The following is a 19,497-nucleotide window of genomic DNA, read 5'->3' on the forward strand; positions in this document are numbered from 1 at the left end:
TTGAAGCCTGATAAGGTCACATACACTACCCTTATCGATGGAAGTTGTAAGGCGGGAGATTTGGAGACTGCGTTTGAGCTGAAGAAGATAATGATTGAAGAGAAGATCGCGCTTGATAGTGTGGTTTACACGGCCCTCATATCTGGTCTGTGTCGGGAAGGGCGAGTTGTTGAAGCAGAGAAAATGTTGAGGGAGATGTTGAGAGTTGATCTGAAAGCTGATTGTGGAACGTATACAATGATAATGGATGGGTTGTGCAAGAGAGGAGAAGTTAGGAGGGCGTCCATGTTGCTTAGGGAGATGCAGAGAGATGGAATCGCGGCGTCTGTTGTCTCTTATAATGTGCTTATCAATGGTTACTGCAGGGTAGGGCAGATGAAGAATGCAAATATGCTTCTCACGGCAATGATGAATCTTGGGGTGGAGCCTGACGACATCACCTATAACATCCTTCTACAAGGCTACTGTAAATACAGGAAAACAGAAGATGTCTCTAAACTGCGTGCTGCAATGGGCCTAGTTCTTGATTATGCTTCGTATACTTCGTTGATTCATAGCTTAGGCAGCAATTCCCAAGACTATTCCTCCATCCCGCCTGGGTGTGGCGGCGATGCATAAGATGTATGATAGATGTAAGCACCCTAAAGGCTTGACCTTCGAACCTTATTCCAAGGCTTCGGTGCCTTTCACTAAACTCCACGCGAACAAAATTCCCCTCTTCGAAGCCCAGGTGGACGCTGGCTTGAGGCTTCCCTCTCCTTCCCTTTTAGTGGATATCTGCAACCATTTCCATATCCCTTTCTTCCAAATACTCCCCTCCGCTATTCGGAGGTTGTTTGCTTTTCACATCCTCTGCACAGCTCATGGTGTTCAAGACACTGCTAAACTGTTTATTCAAACCCAAACCATCAGGTGGCAGGGTCACCCTTTATACAGCTTTGCCGCCCGCAAGACCTACCCTACTTCTTTCTTCAACTCCCTCAACTCTCATGATAAGGAATTCATATCCCGCTATTGTTACGTGAAAACTAACCAGGGCTCCTGGCATCAGTATGATGCCCAAGAGTTGCTGTGGCATGAGTCCCGAACCACGTACAAGCCCCCTGCTCCCAAAAAGCCCTCCGATTTTGATCTGAATGTACTCAACTTCCTTAACTCCCTCAATGAAGATGCTCCCTTCCCCTGTAAGAAGCTAACCGAGGATAACTCGGCCCTAGCTGCCACCGGCCTGTTTCCCTTGTATCCTCCCGGATCTATAGGTAAAATAGGTGTTAGCATATATGTGAAATTTACATATTACCTGGCCTTTGTTGATAGAGTCTTATTGATTTGCAGGGATGTCGTGGAGGAACAAATGCAGATCTGAACTCTCCGCAGACCGTCCCTCTGGCGATGGGGGACAGGGCTCTGGGCAGCCCGTGGATCCCGGGGTAGACGTCTCCGGATTGATACCTATTGTCCCCGAGGAGACCACTCCCGCACAACACTTCCCTTCTGGCAGGGGGAAGGATATGGATGTGTTACTCGCCTTCAGTCCGGACAGCCAGAGGGCGAGGGGCTCTGGCTCGGGCCAGAGTGGAGGCAATCCACCATTCCTATGGTGGATGTTGAGGATGTCGAGGATGAGATGCCCCTCTCCCGATCACTCCGCAACATTCCTACTCCGGAATCCCGCCTAGTCCAAAGAAAGAGGAAAGCTGGTGCTCTGGATCTTGTAGAGAAGCGGCGCAAGGAGAAACTGCAGAAGGGCAGCAGGCACGTGGACCCCGAAGCCGGGTCGGCAGGTGAAACGGGGACAGCGGACTCCGTAGATGCTGAGAAGGGTAAGGCATTGGCCCTGCCCAAGGAAAAATCGGAGGCCCCGGGTCCTAAGCCGATCTCGCCCCTAAAGGGGCGTGAGTTTGTCCGTGCTTTGCTCTCCCATATCCATCCCAAAGATAGGGAAGCCACGCAGAAGATCAAGAAGTCTGCGTTGGCTAATTCACTCAGCCGCTTGGTGCTTCAGGTACCCTACATCATTAATCATGTTTGAACGATTTTACTGCTAACCTTTTAATTTCTCTGCCTTGACATTTTGATTTCTCTGCCCTGACATTTTGATTTCTCTGCCCTGACATTTTCCTTTCCTTTCTTTACAGCTGGAGTCCCAAGTCGGGGAGGTGATTCAGTGCATCGATGACTATGGTGCACTGGAGGGTGATCTGGAGGCAGAAAAGCAGCGGACGGCCCAACGTGATGACGAGGTCGCCGGTACTGTGGAGCGACTTAGCAAGGCCGAGGCAGACGTGGCCGAGCTGCAGGCCAAACTGGCGCAGGCAGAGGTGGAGAAGGCCTCTATAGCCTCTGAGCTGCAGAGGGTTAAGAAAGAAGGTCACGACAGCATCCTCCGCCTCAGGGCGAAATATGATGAAGAATATAAGGAAGCCAAGCGTGGCTGGAGGAAGGCCTGCACGGATGCTCAGAACCGCGGCTATGTCATGGGGGTTCGGGACCAGCGCCTGGAGTACTTCTTGTCTCCCCAGGGCCAGCAATTCCTGGGTATGATGTTGGAGGGTACCTTGGCAGCCTTCCAGCGGACTCCGGATTACCTGGAAGGCTTCGGGTCCATCTTCACCTACGTGATAAAACAGTCCGCAACAAAGGCGTTGGAGATGGCGGGGGTGGCCCCGGAGCAAATTGTTGCCCTGGACCTGCCGGCCTTGATGGAGAACATCAAGGATGAGGACCTGAACCAACTGTTGGGGATCACTACTAATTCTCCCAAGAAGCCGGAGTGGTGGTATTCGGTGTTAGAGAAGGCCCTTCCCTATTTTGCCTTTGGGGTCGGCTCTGACTCGGTGCCTGCTGCTCCGGTGTACAAGCCTACCTTCTGTGCTTCCTTGGTAGGCTTCGTAAACCGGCTGCGAGGTCCAGCTGCCAACAACACTCGGGGGTTTTCACAGTATAGCATGGAGTCTCCCCTGCCCTCTGGTTTCGAGGCCCCAGCCTTCGAGAATCCTGCTTCTTCTTCTTCTGCGGTGGATCAGCTTTTTGCCTTGTACAGAGATGAAACAGCTTATGTGCAAGAAGCTTTGAAACTGCTGGATGTGGAAGCCCGTCTCCCCCGAGTGAAGGATACTGGCACGTTGCCGGTGCTTCCAGAGGGGGCCTCCTCTAGCCAGGTCTCTGCAGCTGCTGTCCCTGCTCCCGTCTCTTCTGCCCCTGTTGCTCTGGATTCCTCGGCCCCTGCTCCTCTTTCCTGACGACCCTGTTATTCCTCTCCCTGGCCTGATTAACATTTTTTGTACAGCCTTGTAAATATTTTTAATACTCATTTTGCTCTCGCTGTATATTCTGCCGTTTTGGCTATATTAATGAAGTTTCTTCATCACTTGACTTGCTTTTAAATTTCTATGCTGGTTCTGCCTTCCTTCACGCTTTACGTTGTTATGTCATTTGTTGGTGTTGAGCTTGCATTCCCGGACCTCGGATTATGATATGTATTTTCGTAAAGTAGAGTAGGATTTTTATTTTTTGTTGAAGTGTTTGTGATTCCTCTGGTCGAGTTTTCCTCTGAGCAGCTTCCCTGACTGTGCCTTCTGTTTGATGCTTTTGAATGATCCCTCTAAGTGATTCTTCTGATTTCTCTGCCGGGAACGTCTTTGGTTCGTCTCTCTGTGCCTGCTCTGAGCATTCCTCTGGTCTTTCCTTCTGGGATTCCGCTGATTCCTCCTTTGGGGGATTTCTCTGACTCCTGTTTGAGGATTTCTCTGATCCCTTCGCTGCTTCCCTTCATTATTTCCTTTTGCTGCTTCCCTTCGCTGCTAGCTGGAACACTCTGCGCGGAGCATGGAAGACCCGGGGGGTGCAACCACCTTTCGCGGCTTACGATTGAACAGTAACTCTCTGCGCGGAGCATGGAAGACTCAGGGGGTGCGACCACCTTTCGCGGCTTACGATTGAAAAGTAACCCTCTGCGCGGAGCATGGAAGACCCGGGGGGTACGACCAACTTTCGCGGCTTACGATTGAACAGTAACCCTTTGCGCGGAGCATGGAAGACCCGGGGGGTGCGACCAACTTTCACGGCTTACGATTGAACAGTAACCCCCTGCACGGAGCATGGAAGACCCTGGGGGTGCAACCAACTTTCGTGGCTTACGGTTAAACAGTAACCCTCTGCGCGGAGCATGGAAGACCCGGGGGTGCGACCAACTTTCGCGATTTACGATTGAACAGTAACCCTCTGCGCGGAGCATGGAAGACCCGGGGGGTGCGACCAACTTTCGCGGCTTACGATTGAACAGTAACCCTCTGCGCGGAGCATGGAAGACCCGGGGGGTGCGACCAACTTTCGCGGCTTACGATTGAACAGTAACCCCCTGCACGGAGCATGGAAGACCCTGGGGGTGCAACCAACTTTCGTGGCTTACGGTTAAACAGTAACCCTCTGCGCGGAGCATGGAAGACCCGGGGGGTGCGACCAACTTTCGCGACTTACGATTAAGATGATTCCTCTGCTCTGCCCTTGATGTTTGCTTTTCCCTTGATTCGCTGAGAGGCAATTTTGCCTTTGTTCCCCCTTAACTTGCTAAGCAGTCATTTTGCCTTTGTTTCCCCTGACTTGCTAAACAGCAATTTCTCCCTTGTCTTGCTAAGCAGCAATTTTGAATTTGTAAATTGTGGACTAGACTTGCTAAGCAGCAATTTCTCCCTTGTCTTGCTAAGCAGCAATTTTGAATTTGTAAATTGTGGAGTACGAGTATACACCCTACTCCCCCCTCTGGTGACATGTGCAATGCTCTGCATGAACATGTTTAAGTAGAATATGCAAGTTAAAAAGCGATAATTTAAAATAAATGAGTCAACACCAGGGAATTTCCTAGAACCACGTATCCGATTTTATTGATATCATGGCCCCGAACCTCGTTAAAACCCCTGTGGGGAAAAAGAGTATTCGGTCTACAATTTGTCGTGTCATCTAAGCAACATTACACATAGAACTTTTTCAAAGTACTGATGTTCCACGGTCTGGGGAGAGCTCTGACGTCTGGATCCGATAGAGTGTACGCTCCACCGCCCAGGACCTCGGTGATGATGAAGGGACCCTCCCAATTGGGTTCAAATTTGCCCACTGGCTTCAGTGCGTCGGCTCTCTTGAGAACTAGGTCGCCCTTGGTTAGCTTCCGTGCTCTGACCCTCTTGTCGTATCCTGCCTTGATGATGCTTTTGTACTTCGCTGCTCTGATCTGAGCTTCTTCCCTCTATGCCTCCACCAGATCGAGCTCTGTTCATCGGAGTTCGGAATTGTGCTCTGTATCGTAGGTGGTGATGCGATATGACTCCAATCTGGCCTCTGCTGGTATCACTGCATTGGATCCGTATACCAGGGTGAAAGGCTCCTCTCCTGTTGCCGTCTTTGGGCTAGTTCGGTACGCCCAAAGGACAGTATCCAACTCTTCGACCCATTTTCCTCTGCTCTGATTCAGCCGCTTTTTGATGCCTTCGCAAATTGATCTATTTGCGAGCTCCACTTGCCCATTCGCTTGAGGATGAGCTACGGACACGAAACGCTGGGTAATGTCCATTCTGTCACAGAAATCCGCAATTCTCTGCCCTGTAAACTGGGTTCCATTATCCGACACAATGATCATTGGGACGCCAAATCTGCAACATATGTTCTGCCAAATGAATCGATCCACTGTCACCCGTCGATCTTCCCCACGGCCTCGGCTTCGACCCATTTGGAGAAATAATCCACTGCTACTATGAGGAAACACTTGCCCCTGGTGCCGTGGGCAACTTCCCAACGATATATATGCCCCATTTGTCAAAAGGGCATGCAGCATACATGACACCCATGGTTTCTCCCGGGACGTTGATTCTCCCAGCATGTCTCTGGCAAGCCTCACATTTGCGGACGAATTCCCTGGCATCTTTGTTGATGGTAGGCCAATAGAACCCTGCCCGAATGATTTTTCGTACGAGATCACGGAATCCTGTGTGACCACCACAACAACCTGCATGAATTTCTTTCAAAGCAAAATTAGCTTCTTCGGGAGATAAGCATTTTAATAAGGGTTGGGTAAAAGATCGCTTGTAAAGTTGATCATTGATGAAACAGTAATTCTCGTAGCGAGCCCTCTGATTGGATTCTTTGCTCAAGCGTTCCCCTGTCTTAAGAAAGTGTATGATTGGGGCCCGCCAGTCATCCCTGATTTCTACTGAGAAAACCTGTGAAGTCCCCATTTCTCTGGTATCACAGAGCAATATGATCTCATCATTCCATGTCTGTTCCACCGCGCTGGCCATGCGTGCCAGTAAGTCTGCTTTTGTGTTCTCTTCTCGGGAAATCTGCTCGATTTTGAACTCCATGAATTTTTGTTTCATTTCGTTGATTTTGCAGTGGTATGCTTTCATCCGCTGGTCCTTGACATGATAAGCCCCCGACAATTGTTGAGCCACTAACTAGGAATCGGTTCTGATGATAACACATTCAGCCTTCAGCTCTGACAGAATGTGCGCTCCTCTGACCACAGCTTCATACTCGGCTTCGTTGTTGGACATCCGGCAAGTGAATTTGATAGCAAATTGATATATCCCATATCCTAGTGAGATGATGTACACCCCGATTCCACACCCTTCCTTTGTAACTGACCCATCAACAAAGGCGATCCAAAATTCTTGCATAGTACAGCGAGTGGTTTCTTGAATGAAATCCGCCAGAGCTTGTGCTTTGATTGCCGTTCTCGGCTCATACTCCACATCATACTCCCCCAGCTCCACGGCCCACTTGACCATTCTCCCTGATAAATCCAGTCACCCCAACACTTATCTGAAAGGTAGAGCAGTGCGCACCACTACCCGATGTGATAAGAAATAAGGCCTCAATTTCTGGGCTGTAACCATGACTGCCAGAGCAGCCTTTTCAATCTCAGTGTAGTTTAACTCGGGGCCCTGGATGATTCTGGTGACAAAGTAGACTGGCCTCTGGTGAGGTCCCTCTTCTCTGATAAGCACAGAGCTAACCGATTCTTCTCCCACCGCTATGTATAGATATAACGTTTCTCCCGGGACTGGCTTGGTCAGAGTTGGGAGCTGTGCCAAATATGCTTTGAGATCCTCAAATGCCGCTCGACATTCCGCTGTCCATAGAAATTTGGTCCCTTTCCTTAAGATTTTGAAGAATGGCATGCTGCGCTCTGCCGATCGCGAGATAAACCTGCTCAGAGCAGTGATTCGCCCGTTCAGAGTCTGTACTTCCTTTATCCCTCTGGGTGGTGTCATTTCCATGATAGCTTTGACTTTCTCTGTATTGACTTCGATTCCTACGGGAGTGACTTTGTAGCCCAAGAATTTCCCTGTAGTGACTCCAAAAGTGCACTTTGCTGGGTTCAGCATGAGCCGATTGTTTTTGATGACTGTGAAGACCTCCTCCAGGTCAGAGACATGATCCTCCACTCTGACACTCCGCACCAACATGTCGTCAACATATACTGATATGTTCTTTGAGAGTTGCTCTTTAAAGATTTTCTCCATCATTCTTTGGTACGTGGCCCCTGCATTCTTTAACCCAAATGGCATGCTCTTCCAACCATAAACTCCACAACAGACGGCGAAAGCCGTTTTAGCAATGTCCCCTCTATGCATTTTCACTTGGTGATAACCCTGGTACGCATCCATCATTGATAAGAGCGCGCAATCGGAGGTAGAGTCAACTAACTGATCAATCATCGGCAGAGGATAGTGGTCATTTGGGCAAGCAGCATTCAAATCTCTATAGTCCACACACATTCGCCAAGTGTTCATCTTTTTTGCTACCATCACAGCATTTGATATCCACTCTGGATATTGGACTTCCTCAATATGCCCGGCATCCAACAGCCTGTTCCCTGATCGCGGCGTCCTTCTCGGCACCAAAATGCCTTGTTCTCTGTTTTACTGGCTTAACCTTCGGATCCACATTAAGGCAATGTTCCGCCAACCCTCTATCTATTCCCTTCAAATCGGCTGTGCTAAAGGCAAACACATCCGCGTTTCTTCGGAGGCAATTGGTCAGTTCCTCTGTAGTTTGCTCATCCATGGAAGACCCTATCTTGGTCTGAAAGCCCTCTCGCCCAGGGAATAATTCTAACAAATTGCACACATCACTGGTGGAGACCAGGGCGGTCTTCTCTGCACTGTCCCTGTCTTTTAATAAACCCGCCAGCTCCTGACGCTCCTCTGCCAGGGCATTCACTTCGCCCACCTTTCCCTTTTTCCGAGTATCCGGTCGCTCTGTGATTCTTTCCCTTTTTTGCCCCGAGGAGTGTGTAAGCATCTGTACGTGGCATGCTTTCGATTCCCTTTGGTCACCCCAGACCTCGCCCACTCTACCCCCGCCGATGGGGAATTTCATCTTTAGATGGAACATGGAGATTACTGCTCAGAACGCCGTCAAGGCGGGACGACCGAGTATCACATTGTAGGATGGTTTTGGCATATCCACTACCAAGAATCGCACTACCCTAGTTTTGCTGCTAGCGGCTGCGCTGCCGAGATTTAACGACAATTCCACGAAACCTAATGGCATGACCATTTCTCCCCCGAATCCGAATAAAGGGGCATTCGTTGGTTCAATATGGGCTTCAACTCCCATGTTCTGGAGGCATTCTAAATATAAGATATTCACTGCACTGCCCGAGTCTACAAAGATACGGTGAACAATGCAACCGGCCATGTCGGCCATGATAACCAGCGCGTCGTCATGTGGATACATAAGCGTCCGCAGATCCTCTGCCCCGAAGCTGATGACCGGTTCCTCTGCCGCACCCGTGACTTCCATCACCTGCTTAGGGTAGTACCCTGATTTTACTGCTCGCACAACTTATTTCTTGGCTCTGTTGGACGTGGGCGTCCCATTTTCTCCACAAATCATGTGGACCTCCCTTCTGTACGGGAAGGGGGGTTCCCGTCCCTGTACCGCTCCCCTCCTGTTATCGCGGTTATCTTTCGGTCGATGGTCCTGATTATTCCCCTGCTCTTGTCGCTGTTCATTCCTCTGTTCTGGCCTCTGTGCCTGAGCTTCGTTCCCTCGGACTATAAATTGATCCAAGTTACCTGCCCGCACCAGAAACTCCAACTGATGTTTCAGATGCCCGCAATGTTTGGTAAAGTGCCCATAGGCGTTGTGATACTCGCACAGTTTGTTATTGGGTCCCTGTTGGGGCTGCCCATCTCTGTAAGTCCCAGGCGCCCTGAAAAACGGTTGATTCTTGATCAGATGGAAGATCTCCTCTTGTGGCTTGTTCAAAGGGGTGTACTCGTCGAAACGAGTAACTTCATTCACGGTGCGCTGTTGGTGGGGTGGTCCCTCTGCTTGGGGAGGAGGTACTCTCGGGGGTAACCCTCTGAAAGGGGCCCTATCCTGGTGTCGCTGCCTCTTTGGTGCTTCCTCGGCTCGTTTAGCCTTATGTTTGTCATTTTCAGCCTTCCTTGCCATCCGGACATCCTCCAACTGTAAATACCCCGGTAGTCTAGACATGATGTCGTCGAAGTCCCTGGCCGGTCTGATTTGCAGCTCATCAAAGAAGATCCCCGGCTTGAGCCCTCTGACGTAGGCACAATTCTTGATCTGGGATTCTGTCTCTGGCACCTCCAGAGCGGCGAGATTGAACCTGGCAGTATACTCCCGCAGTGTCTCATTCTGGTCTTGTTTGATATCCATCAGGGAAAGGGCTGACTTCCCAACTCTTCGCGAGCTTGCGAACTGCCTCAGAAAACGCACTTGTAATTCCTCAAACGAACGGATGGAATTTGGGGCAAGCGTCCCAAACCACAACTGGGCGGGCCAGTCAACGTGGTGGAGAATATACGGCACTTGATGCCTTCAGTATACATGTGTAGAGTAACCAGTCCCTCAAACCGATTGAGGTGTACCTCTGGATCAGTGGTACCATCGTAGTCCAGAGAAATGGGTTTGTAGCTTCTTGGCAGAGTATCCGCCAGGATGTCGTCGGAGAAAGGACTGCGGTTGTTGATGGGGTGGAACCTTGACGTCTTGGCCCGCTTGTCCTCCTTGTATCTCACATGTTCCCTTCTTTCCTTCGGCGCGTCATGGGCATGACGCTTATGCACCCTGTGGTCCTATTTTTCAGAGGAGTACTCCTGCTCCCTACCCTCTGATCTCCTGGTCTGTTGTGATTTCTCTGACCGGCGTGATCTCTTTGTCCGGTATGACTTCTCTTCCCTGTGGGATTTCTTTGACCTTTGTGCCCTGACATCCCTCTGGGACTTCTCCTTCAGTGAATTTTCCAGGTCGTTGAGCTGGTGTTTTAGTTGTGATACTTGGTTTTTCAGCCGCGCATGCTCCCTTGGCCTCTCCTCCTCGAACACGGGAGAAATGGATTGACTATCAGACTCATCAACCCCCTCCCTTCTGACAACACTATGAAGCCTAACTCGGCTCCCCTCTGGCCTTTTCTCCAATTCCCTATCAGAAGGAACCCTCTGTATTTCCCCAGGCATCACAGCCTGGTTGTTGATTATCGGGTTATGTACCTCCAAAGCAGCGGGAGGTGGGGCCTCAGTGCCCTGTGGGTTGAGCCCTTCCAGCAGGGGAGTTGTGGCGGGGATAGTGGAAAACATGGGGGTCCCCAAAGCCTGGCGCATGGTAGCGTAGTTGAGCAGGGCCATCATTTGCTCTGTCAGTCCAAAGTTTAGCGATCCACCACCAGATGTGGGGACCAAGCTTGGCATGTCGGAACTCGGTGTCACCAGAGCAGATCTCTGGATGTTGGCGTTCTGTCCTGTCAGCGGGGTGGCTGAGATGGCGTGAAAACCCGGCGGCGTGGTGAAGGTGGTGCTACCCTGCATGCCGTTGAACAACGAGATCGGCACCTCAGTAGCGTGAGCAGCGGAGTTGAGCCCAACAACGTCAAACTCCTTTTCCAGAGTGCGGTGAGCGTCTGAAGAACCCATGGTACCTACACATAAACAATGTGAGAAAAATCCTGATAAAAAATGAAACGATCCACTTCTTGTGATTGAAATTCCCGAGATAAGAAATCCAGAGCGCCGGCGCGAAGGCCGTTATAAATTCCCCCTCAAGATATCACTATACTCTGGGAAATAAACCCAGGGCATAGATCGAATTAACGGAGGACAAACAACAGAGATTTCCCCTTTGAATTCATATTAGGATCCAACAGAAGAAACAGACTATCAGGAAAACCAAATTAAGAAATCCGGAGACAAACATAAACAAAGCAACAACCAAGAGATTTGTTAGCGAAACACGTTAGGTGCGGTAGAAAATGAAGATTACACGAGGAAACACAAAAATCACGACCCATAATTACCACGCTTATACGTAAAATAACCGTAAATCCACGACGAAAAACCCCGGAAAGCAAAAACAGAGTGTCAACCGACAATTCACTGGTGCAATTCGTTAGATCCGTAAGGAAAACACAAATTATGCTAAGAAACACTGCAACAGCACACACTTATCCCGATCATGCGTGAAGTAATCACAAATTGACACTCGATCTTCGTTCCCCCACCCTCTTCCCATCATGTATATGCAGGAAAAAACACAGAAAGCGCAGATCTCAAAGACTCGTAGGTAGATTAGCCCGGGAAACACGATTATGGACTCGAATTCACTTGGGTAACCAGATTATCAGCTCGATCGATGCCTGCGCACGCAAATCCGACCGTAATTACGGATCTGCATGCGCCGGCAAACAAAACTCACGTCCTAGCCCATCATTCCCACAGACGGCGCCAGATGATGAAACGTAATCGAATGGGTATAGATTTTTCGATGAATTGTGATAGAATGATGAGAAATACCTAGTGTTGTTTGGAGATTGAAAGAGAAGAGTAAGATTGAGAGCTTGAGAGGAAAAATGCTGTAGTATTAAGAGTGAAGATAGCGTAACCTTACAAAGAGCACGTAGGCAACTATTTATAGATTACACGTAAAGGGTAAAAGAGTAAATTCATCATTGGAGCATGCGCCTTGCGTGGTCAGGGACAAAATAGTAAAATTGCCCTTACGCGGGAGATTTTCCCGCATTTCTGGTGATTCCTCTGGCGAAGACCGTTCCCCTGGTGAGGACGGCTTCTCTGATATAGGTCGTTCCTCTGACTTCTCTGCGAGAGCCCATTTCTCTGGTGAAGTTCATTTCTCTGGCGAAGGTGATTTCTCTGATCAAAGGTAGTTCCTCTGGCATAGTCCATTTCTTTGATGTATTCATTCCACTAGTGAGGCCCGTTTCTCTGATTTATATCATTTCTCTGCTCTGCACATATTACTCCTCATAAAAAATAATCAATATTTTGAATATAAATATAAATTTAGAAAGTTCGTATAGGCTCGTGAGCCGCTCGTGAGCCTCAAAGTATTCGGTAAGTAAAGTACGAGATTCGATTCGATACTTAACAAACCAAACTTGAGCACACCACTATTCGGTTCGACTCGGTTCGATTACACCCCTATTCATCACCTTATTCGATAAATTCATGGTTTCGAGTTCGAATCTCATAGGTAGCAAAAAATTTATTTTTTACAATTCATACATTTACACTGTGAATTTATACGTGTTCTACCCAGAATTTATACATTTTAGGTAGTTCGTATTTTATATTTTAAGAAGTATTTATACCGTAGCTCTTCCCTATATATATATTTGTTTCTAAATGGTTCTTGGTGGTTAAAGTAATAGATTATCATGCGTAAATAGGAAATGGATTACAAAATATGAATCACGGCATCTCCTTACAATTATAACCTCAAATATTTATTTATCAAAATATTTAATGGTGAAGTCAACACTACATATGTGCATTGTGGAGCATGATGCATAATTAAAAATTATTTAGGTGCCGATGTTTAAATATTTTATTGTTAAAAAGAATTAAAAACAAAGAAAATGATCATGCAGACTACAAACGTAATCATTTAATTTTTGAAATAATTTATATTCCATATAAGAGATGTTAGCTAGTTCCAATGATTGAACAACCCCACCACCAACTCTCGAGTTAAATAATTTCAGAGTGGAGATGTCAATTTAATTTTTTAAGGAAAAAGGCTATTGTAAATCATACAAATCTCTTGTTTATAGGGGTATCACATTAATCCACGCCAACAATCATGGCTATAAAGTAAAGATGGAGAAAGAAAAATAGCATGAGGCATATAATCTAATAACCATGGCTATAAAGTAAAGACGGAGAAAGAAAAACTGGTAGGAGGCATATATAATCTGATATGTAATTATCTTGTAACCGTCGAAATTCGATGAAAAACTAATTTACATTGTTATTTATATTTACTTGTATTATTTTTATGATTATAAAAATGTATATAAATTATTTTTAGATTAAATTGATTTCATCAGATTAAATTGGTGGTACAATACGTGAAATGATATGAATCTTAATTAATTATTGCCATCAATTAAATGTTTTTTTATAATAAAAATATCTCTTTGAGCATCATCTCGTCTAAAATTAAAGATCATAATTAACTTGGATCATCATCTTGTATGGAGCTTGCTAGACTATAATTAAGTTAAGAAAACCATATCGTTTGGAGCTTAACAGGCCACATTTGACGTTTGAGTATCATCTCGTTTGGAACTTGAAAGATCATAAATGTGTTGTAAACATCATTTCATTTGAAATTTTTTTTTAGAGGGCATTTCATCTGAGACTTAAACTACCATAATGGTTATGATCTTGTCTGAAACTTGAAAGACCATAAAATTGTATAGCTGAAATTGATTTTGGTAAAGATAGCAGAACAATGACTAATAATCGATAATAAAAAAATATATACGTAAAAGTAAAGTGAATCAGTTTTTACCGACCGGACCAACAATGTTTAAATTGAGTTGAATTAAGAGGTCTAAGTTTTTTAAAAATTGGGTCCCCCATTCTCCACCCCAAATCAAATTCTCTCTCTCTCTCAAAAAATTGAATTGGGTCACCACACGATTTCTCCTCACGACACCACCATTGCTCATGATTGAAGGCTCGTCGTGTCCAGAAAACATGAGTGACCGGGACGGGGAAGAGACGACGTCAGCGACGAGCTCTGATGAGGATAATTTCGCACATCCAGTTCCTCCGGTGAGCCCAATTTTCACGCCATTCTTTTTCTTTTTCTTTTTTCTTTTTTCAAAATCCATGCTTAATTTCTTAGTTAAATGCATGTTTATGTGTTACAATGTCTTTGAGGATCATGTTTGGTTGATATATAGCTTAAGCTTGTTATTTGTTGATTTTTTTTTTTAAATTTGAAGCTTTTAGTTGGAAATTATTTGTTGGTTGAGTGTGTAGTAGGACATTGTTGGTTTGGTAAATTGGTGTAGTTCTTAAGAGATCGATAGAGGTGAGAAAGATGACTCCATCGAACCCATGATAAAGCATTCGGGCGTGGGAACCGCCGGCAAAGACCATGACGGGTGGGGCACGACATGGGCACGATCGTGGGCTGCGGTCATGCCCACAATGGCAGCCCCCCATGGTGGACACGGCAGATGCATCCCATCGTGGGCACGACAGCCTCCTCTGGTCATGGTCTTAGCATCCATGGCTCTATTTTGTTGTGCTTTGTTGTATTATTTTGTTCAAAGACATGATCATGGTTCTAATGTCTTGTATACATTGATTTTCTAGAATAATTGTGATTGAAAATGACCACCATGCTCTACGTCACCTGTGGAGTAAATCTTTACATGAGGGTAGATGTATTCAAGGAGGTTAAGAAGATTTTGTTTGAATTTGGCGATAATGCAACTTTGGATAGATTTAAATCCAGTGTTGTGAGGAGGTTGATTGATATGAAGAGAAATCATAGTGCAAGTAATGCCCTACATCACTTGCTAGCTCGGTAATTGAGATGGCAACAAACATGTGGCAGAACACTCACTCACGAGTCGTTTGCAAATCATAAACAGTAGATTACGTTGTTTCAACAACTACAGATATCACGGGAGCCTTTGATATGATATGTTGAAGTCACCATACGTTCTCTCTATCGTCAGCGGCCTAGTTTGGACTGCGCAACAATATAGCATTTCAACGCCATATTTACTACGCATCTCTGCAATAATCTCCTGTAGCCTCAAAACGATCTTCTCATCGATTAATTTTTTAGCAAAATAGTATGCAACAACCTCACCACTCACAGATCGTGTTGACGTAGCACGATTAAAATTTGCCTGACATGTGTGATCCAATGTCAACTTACTAATTCTCCAAAGAGTTGCACCATCTACAACACATAATCTAAAAGTGCAATTCTTTCTACCACTCCTGTAGAGGTACACTGCACGGGGGAATCTGCAGAACGATCGGTTGCACACTCTAAGTAATGCTCCAAATAATATATTCCTACAACTATCCTCAACTCTGTCTTGGATCGAAATATGGCCCCAAACTCGAGCTTACCATTGATTGGTGGAGGCTGCTCGACCTACCCCGATAGTTGTACGTTGTCAAAGATTGGAAATGGAACAATCCAATTGGGCAAAGAACGTTTATGATCAACATTGCTTGCAGATTGATGATCCGATGAAAAATGTCGCTGTATAAGACTATTTGTTTGTGTCGACTGTACAACCCAAGCAACTCTTTGCATCGATCTTCCACTTCGTTTTCAGATGTCGACACAGCTTCATGTTCCTCATAATCCTCATCGAACTCATCTCCATCATCTTCCTCAGGAAACGATATTCTTTGATCTATATTATAGTGATGTACACCCAAGGTACTACCTCTCACGGTGCTACAAATCACATTAATCTAGGGGCCGGAAGTGCTGCCGTTCTCAATCACGCAAACCTTTAGATCCTCTCTAGGATCAGCTAACCATAGAAGCAACTTCATATCGCCCCTCAATAGAACTTTTGCTTTAGTGCCATTAATGTTTGTGATGTACCATAACGCATAATCCGTCTCTTTTCGACCACAAAACCCTCTCTAATAAGCTCCACGAGGTTAGTACGATTAATTGTGTCATAATCGATATAACCCACAAAGAAATCCCCGTCGATATATGTCGATCGCTCCCAACGACCGCATAATGTATCATAATATGTCACTCCCACATTTGAGATTAACAAAAGATAATAAACTTTCAACAAACCATCAAAAGAACTTTCAGTGCTTTGCTTGCCAACCCCACGATTGCTGCCAGCGACCATGGGCACGATGGAGCTCACCATCGTGACCAACGACTGTGGGCACGATGGAGACCATAGTGACGAATGACCGTGGGCACGATGGATCACACTATCGAGCTCATGATGGCAGTCACGATGGTTAGCTCCATCGTGCCCACGGTTGTTCATCACTATGGTTAGCTCCATCATGCCCACGATCATTAGCAGCGATCGTGGGGACTGCCAAAGCTTAATAAAACCCTAATGTGACCATAATAATGTGACATTGAAACTTAAAATCATGTGCGACCTATTTGAAACAAAATAAATAGTACTCCCTCTGTCCCAATAATGTTGTCCCCTTTCTTTTGGGCACGGAGATTAAGGAGTGTAAAATTAGTATGGTAAACTAGAAGGTCTCACATGTTTAACAAGAAATTAAGTATAGCTTAAAATTATCATTGTTTCTTCCTCACTTTCCCGGCGACGGCAACAGTAGGCAGAGCCACACCTGCGCCGCCCCCTTCCCCGGCATCGGCACGGCCACCAGCCGCATCGCCGCCTCTCTCCATCCGGAATAGTGAACAAAATCAAGCAGAAGAACAAGAATAAAAATCAAATCTTTAGCCCAACAATTTCTTCAACAAATTTTTCATCATCTTCATATATAGCCCAAGAACAGAAATATAATCATTAAATTTTCCATAGCCTTTGCTAACCAAGAACAGAAAAACCAAGAACAATTTCTGGAGAAGCCAAGAACAGAAAAACCAAATTTCTTCAACAAATTTTCCATCGTCTTCGCTAATCAGGAGAAGCCAAGAACAGAAAAACCAAGAACTTTCCGACGGAAGGGGCTCAGATCTTCGTCCTCAGATGTATTAGGGCAAGTCCTAATTTATGGAAAAAAAACAGAGAAGAGAGAAGGTGGATTTGCAAAGGGGGAGGCTTACATCTGTGCAAATGGGTGCGGCACCGGAGGAACGATGGGGAAGGAGGCGGCGCCGGAGAAATGATGGGTGTGGCGCCGGAGGAACGATAGGGGAAGGAAGGGGAGGTGGCGCCGGAGGACGATGGGTGCGGCACCGATTGGGGCTCCGTCGACCTCTCAAGGGATTTTCATCACTGGATCTGTGCAAATAGCCTCAATTCACAGAGAGAGATGGACCTCAAAGTGGCAGAGAGACGGAGGGGGAAGAGGGGGAGATGGCCCCGGAGGAACAGAGGAGGAAGGGGGAGGCAGTACCGGTGGAGTTATAGAGAGGAAAGAGGGAGGGGGCGTCGGTGGAACAGAGGAAGAAGGGGAGGCGGCGCCGGTAGAACAGAGGAGGAAGGAAAGAGGCGGTAGAGAGAGAGAGAGAGCCGAGTGGGTATGATATTTCCCTCTAATAAGGGGGATTTGTTTAGTTGCTTAATTAAAATCATGTTTAATTAAAAATTAATTATCCCTTAAAATTTACCTAAAAAGGAAATGGGACAAGATTATTGGGTCAAACCAAAAAGGAAAGTGGGACAAGATTATTGGGACGGAGGGAGTATTCATGATCAACATATTTGTTTACATGAAATCAAAACTTTCAAACAACGAAATAATTATGAACGGCGAGGATAAAATTACCTTCGTGAGCACCTATCGTGTCCACCATCGTGACCTCAAGATCACGTTTTTCATAATTTATTTTTTGACTAGTGACACATTATGCATACCTTTATATGAAGTGAGAACCACGAAGGCGCATCCCTTGAAGTTTTCTTCTTCCCTTTTAGCAGATGTTTCGAATTCTATTATGAGGATTTTAGTTTTCTTTTTCATGGTTGTTTTTGTTTTTTTGTAAAAAGTTATGGACTTATGTTGTGTTAAACAACCACAAGTCTCACACTACTACTACCACCAACAACCTCTTACTCACAAACTTTATTGAATACCTAGTCTCACTTGAAAAGATTAATCAAATCTACAGTTCAATTAATGACATTCTGGAGATCATGGCATGTCGTGCTCACGATGGTGACTTACCATCCATGGGCACGTGTCAGGCTGCGTGGAAAATGGAGGAGAGTGTGTTAACTTTTTTGAAAAGTGGTGGGGACCTTAAGGGGTAGTTTAGTCCTTTTTGTAGATTATGGTATGCAAAAGAATGAGTTTTAAAGAGAGGATATATAACTTATTAGTTTTATGTTGTGGTATATATTTGTAGGTTTCCACTTGAATTAATTATAGATTTTAATTGACAAAATGAATGAAAAATTATTGAATATTTAAGGTAATTGTAGCATAAGTATGCCTGATTTTCTTGTTAAATGCGAAAATAGAAATACAATTTTTGTATAAGTTTTCATTTGACGAAATTGTATCAAAAAATGATTAGAGATTGGAGATGTTACATATTTTTTGTGTACTTTATCTCAAAAATACTGAAAGTTTGTTGCTTTCGCAAACCCGGATATGTTGGGTAGAATAATCAAATAATTCACTCAACAATCTATGAAAAACATAAATGTAGCGAAAATGTAAAGTACGCACAATGGATACTTTTTATACTGCAATGTTAATTAATTGCAGTTGTATGTTCACTATAAAAATCTCTTTTACAATGGAGTTGTAGGTAATATCTTGACAAATGAGCGATAGAGTGAGTATCCACGGATTTAGCGTCCTGCCCAGATTGTCTTTTATTACTGTTTTTCTTTGTCTAAGTGTTTTCAGTCCTATATAGTTTATTTCCAGTTTGAGTCAAGTTGAGTTTAGTCCCCTGAGATTCCAATAGAGTCTCTCGTAATTGGACGATTAGTCCACCCTCATTTTCCCTTTTTTGTGTTTGTGACATCGAGACGCAACTACACCAATTTCCCGTGGGATCGACCATAACTTATCACTGGCATGACGCTTGTCTTGGGCAAAGAGAATTATAAATTTATTTGTACTGCAGTTGGAATGAGTGCTTCATTAACTTGAATACCAACTCTGGAAGAACGTATCAAGTTTAGGCTTTGAATATAACAAAGTTTGCCTAAAATAACGGAGTGTTTGTATACCAACTCTAGAAGAACAAATCGTGCAATTCCAAATGCAGTTTATGAACACTTTAGAAACTTCCTTCTTCGAAATACGCTGAGTGTTTGTCAAAGAGATAAGGAAAGCATGAATGCTTGAGAGATTTTAAATTGACAGCATTTCCGATTAGGCTTCTAGTTTGAATCATTCGGGGTTCTTATAGACCAATCTTGAATAATTTCGTTGGGGAGGACATCTTAAAAAATGTAGTGGTTGGCTTCAAAAAATTTCTGTTGAATTTCAATGAGAGGTATTGACAGTCTTCTACATATTCGTACAAGAAGGATGTTGACATTCTCATTATATT

The 19,497-nt window shown here is 45.3% G+C and overlaps 2 protein-coding genes and 1 long non-coding RNA gene across 4 annotated transcripts in view; 2 read left to right on the forward strand and 1 right to left on the reverse strand.

Annotated features, from left to right (window-relative positions):
- The window catches only part of LOC131018866 (putative pentatricopeptide repeat-containing protein At1g09680), a 984-nt gene extending 366 nt beyond the window's left edge, over nt 1–618 (forward strand). Inside the window, exon 1 of the mRNA XM_057947563.1 lies at nt 1–618. This exon is cut by the window's left edge and continues 366 nt beyond it. Coding sequence (XP_057803546.1) covers nt 1–618 — 618 coding nt within the window.
- A 7,785-nt stretch (nt 619–8,403) lies between these two features.
- LOC131018867 (uncharacterized) lies at nt 8,404–9,916 on the reverse strand. Its single transcript, XM_057947564.1, has 3 exons — nt 9,897–9,916; nt 8,941–9,844; nt 8,404–8,805 (listed from the first exon to the last, which is right to left on the reverse strand). Exons 1-3 carry the CDS (start codon nt 9,914–9,916, stop codon nt 8,404–8,406), a joined length of 1,326 nt encoding a protein of 441 aa, XP_057803547.1.
- A 3,981-nt stretch (nt 9,917–13,897) lies between these two features.
- Nucleotides 13,898–14,682, forward strand: LOC131016032 (uncharacterized). 2 transcript variants are annotated; one of them, XR_009098827.1, is made up of 2 exons: nt 13,898–14,099; nt 14,342–14,682. It is a non-coding gene; the product is annotated as an uncharacterized LOC131016032 (long non-coding RNA). The 2 variants fall into 2 exon arrangements; XR_009098826.1 differs by having other exon boundaries at nt 13,904–14,099; nt 14,310–14,682.
- Nucleotides 14,683–19,497: the final 4,815 nt, after the last annotated feature.

This window comes from Salvia miltiorrhiza, chromosome 3 (genome assembly GCF_028751815.1).
Source record: "Salvia miltiorrhiza cultivar Shanhuang (shh) chromosome 3, IMPLAD_Smil_shh, whole genome shotgun sequence".
NCBI lineage: Eukaryota > Viridiplantae > Streptophyta > Magnoliopsida > Lamiales > Lamiaceae > Salvia > Salvia miltiorrhiza.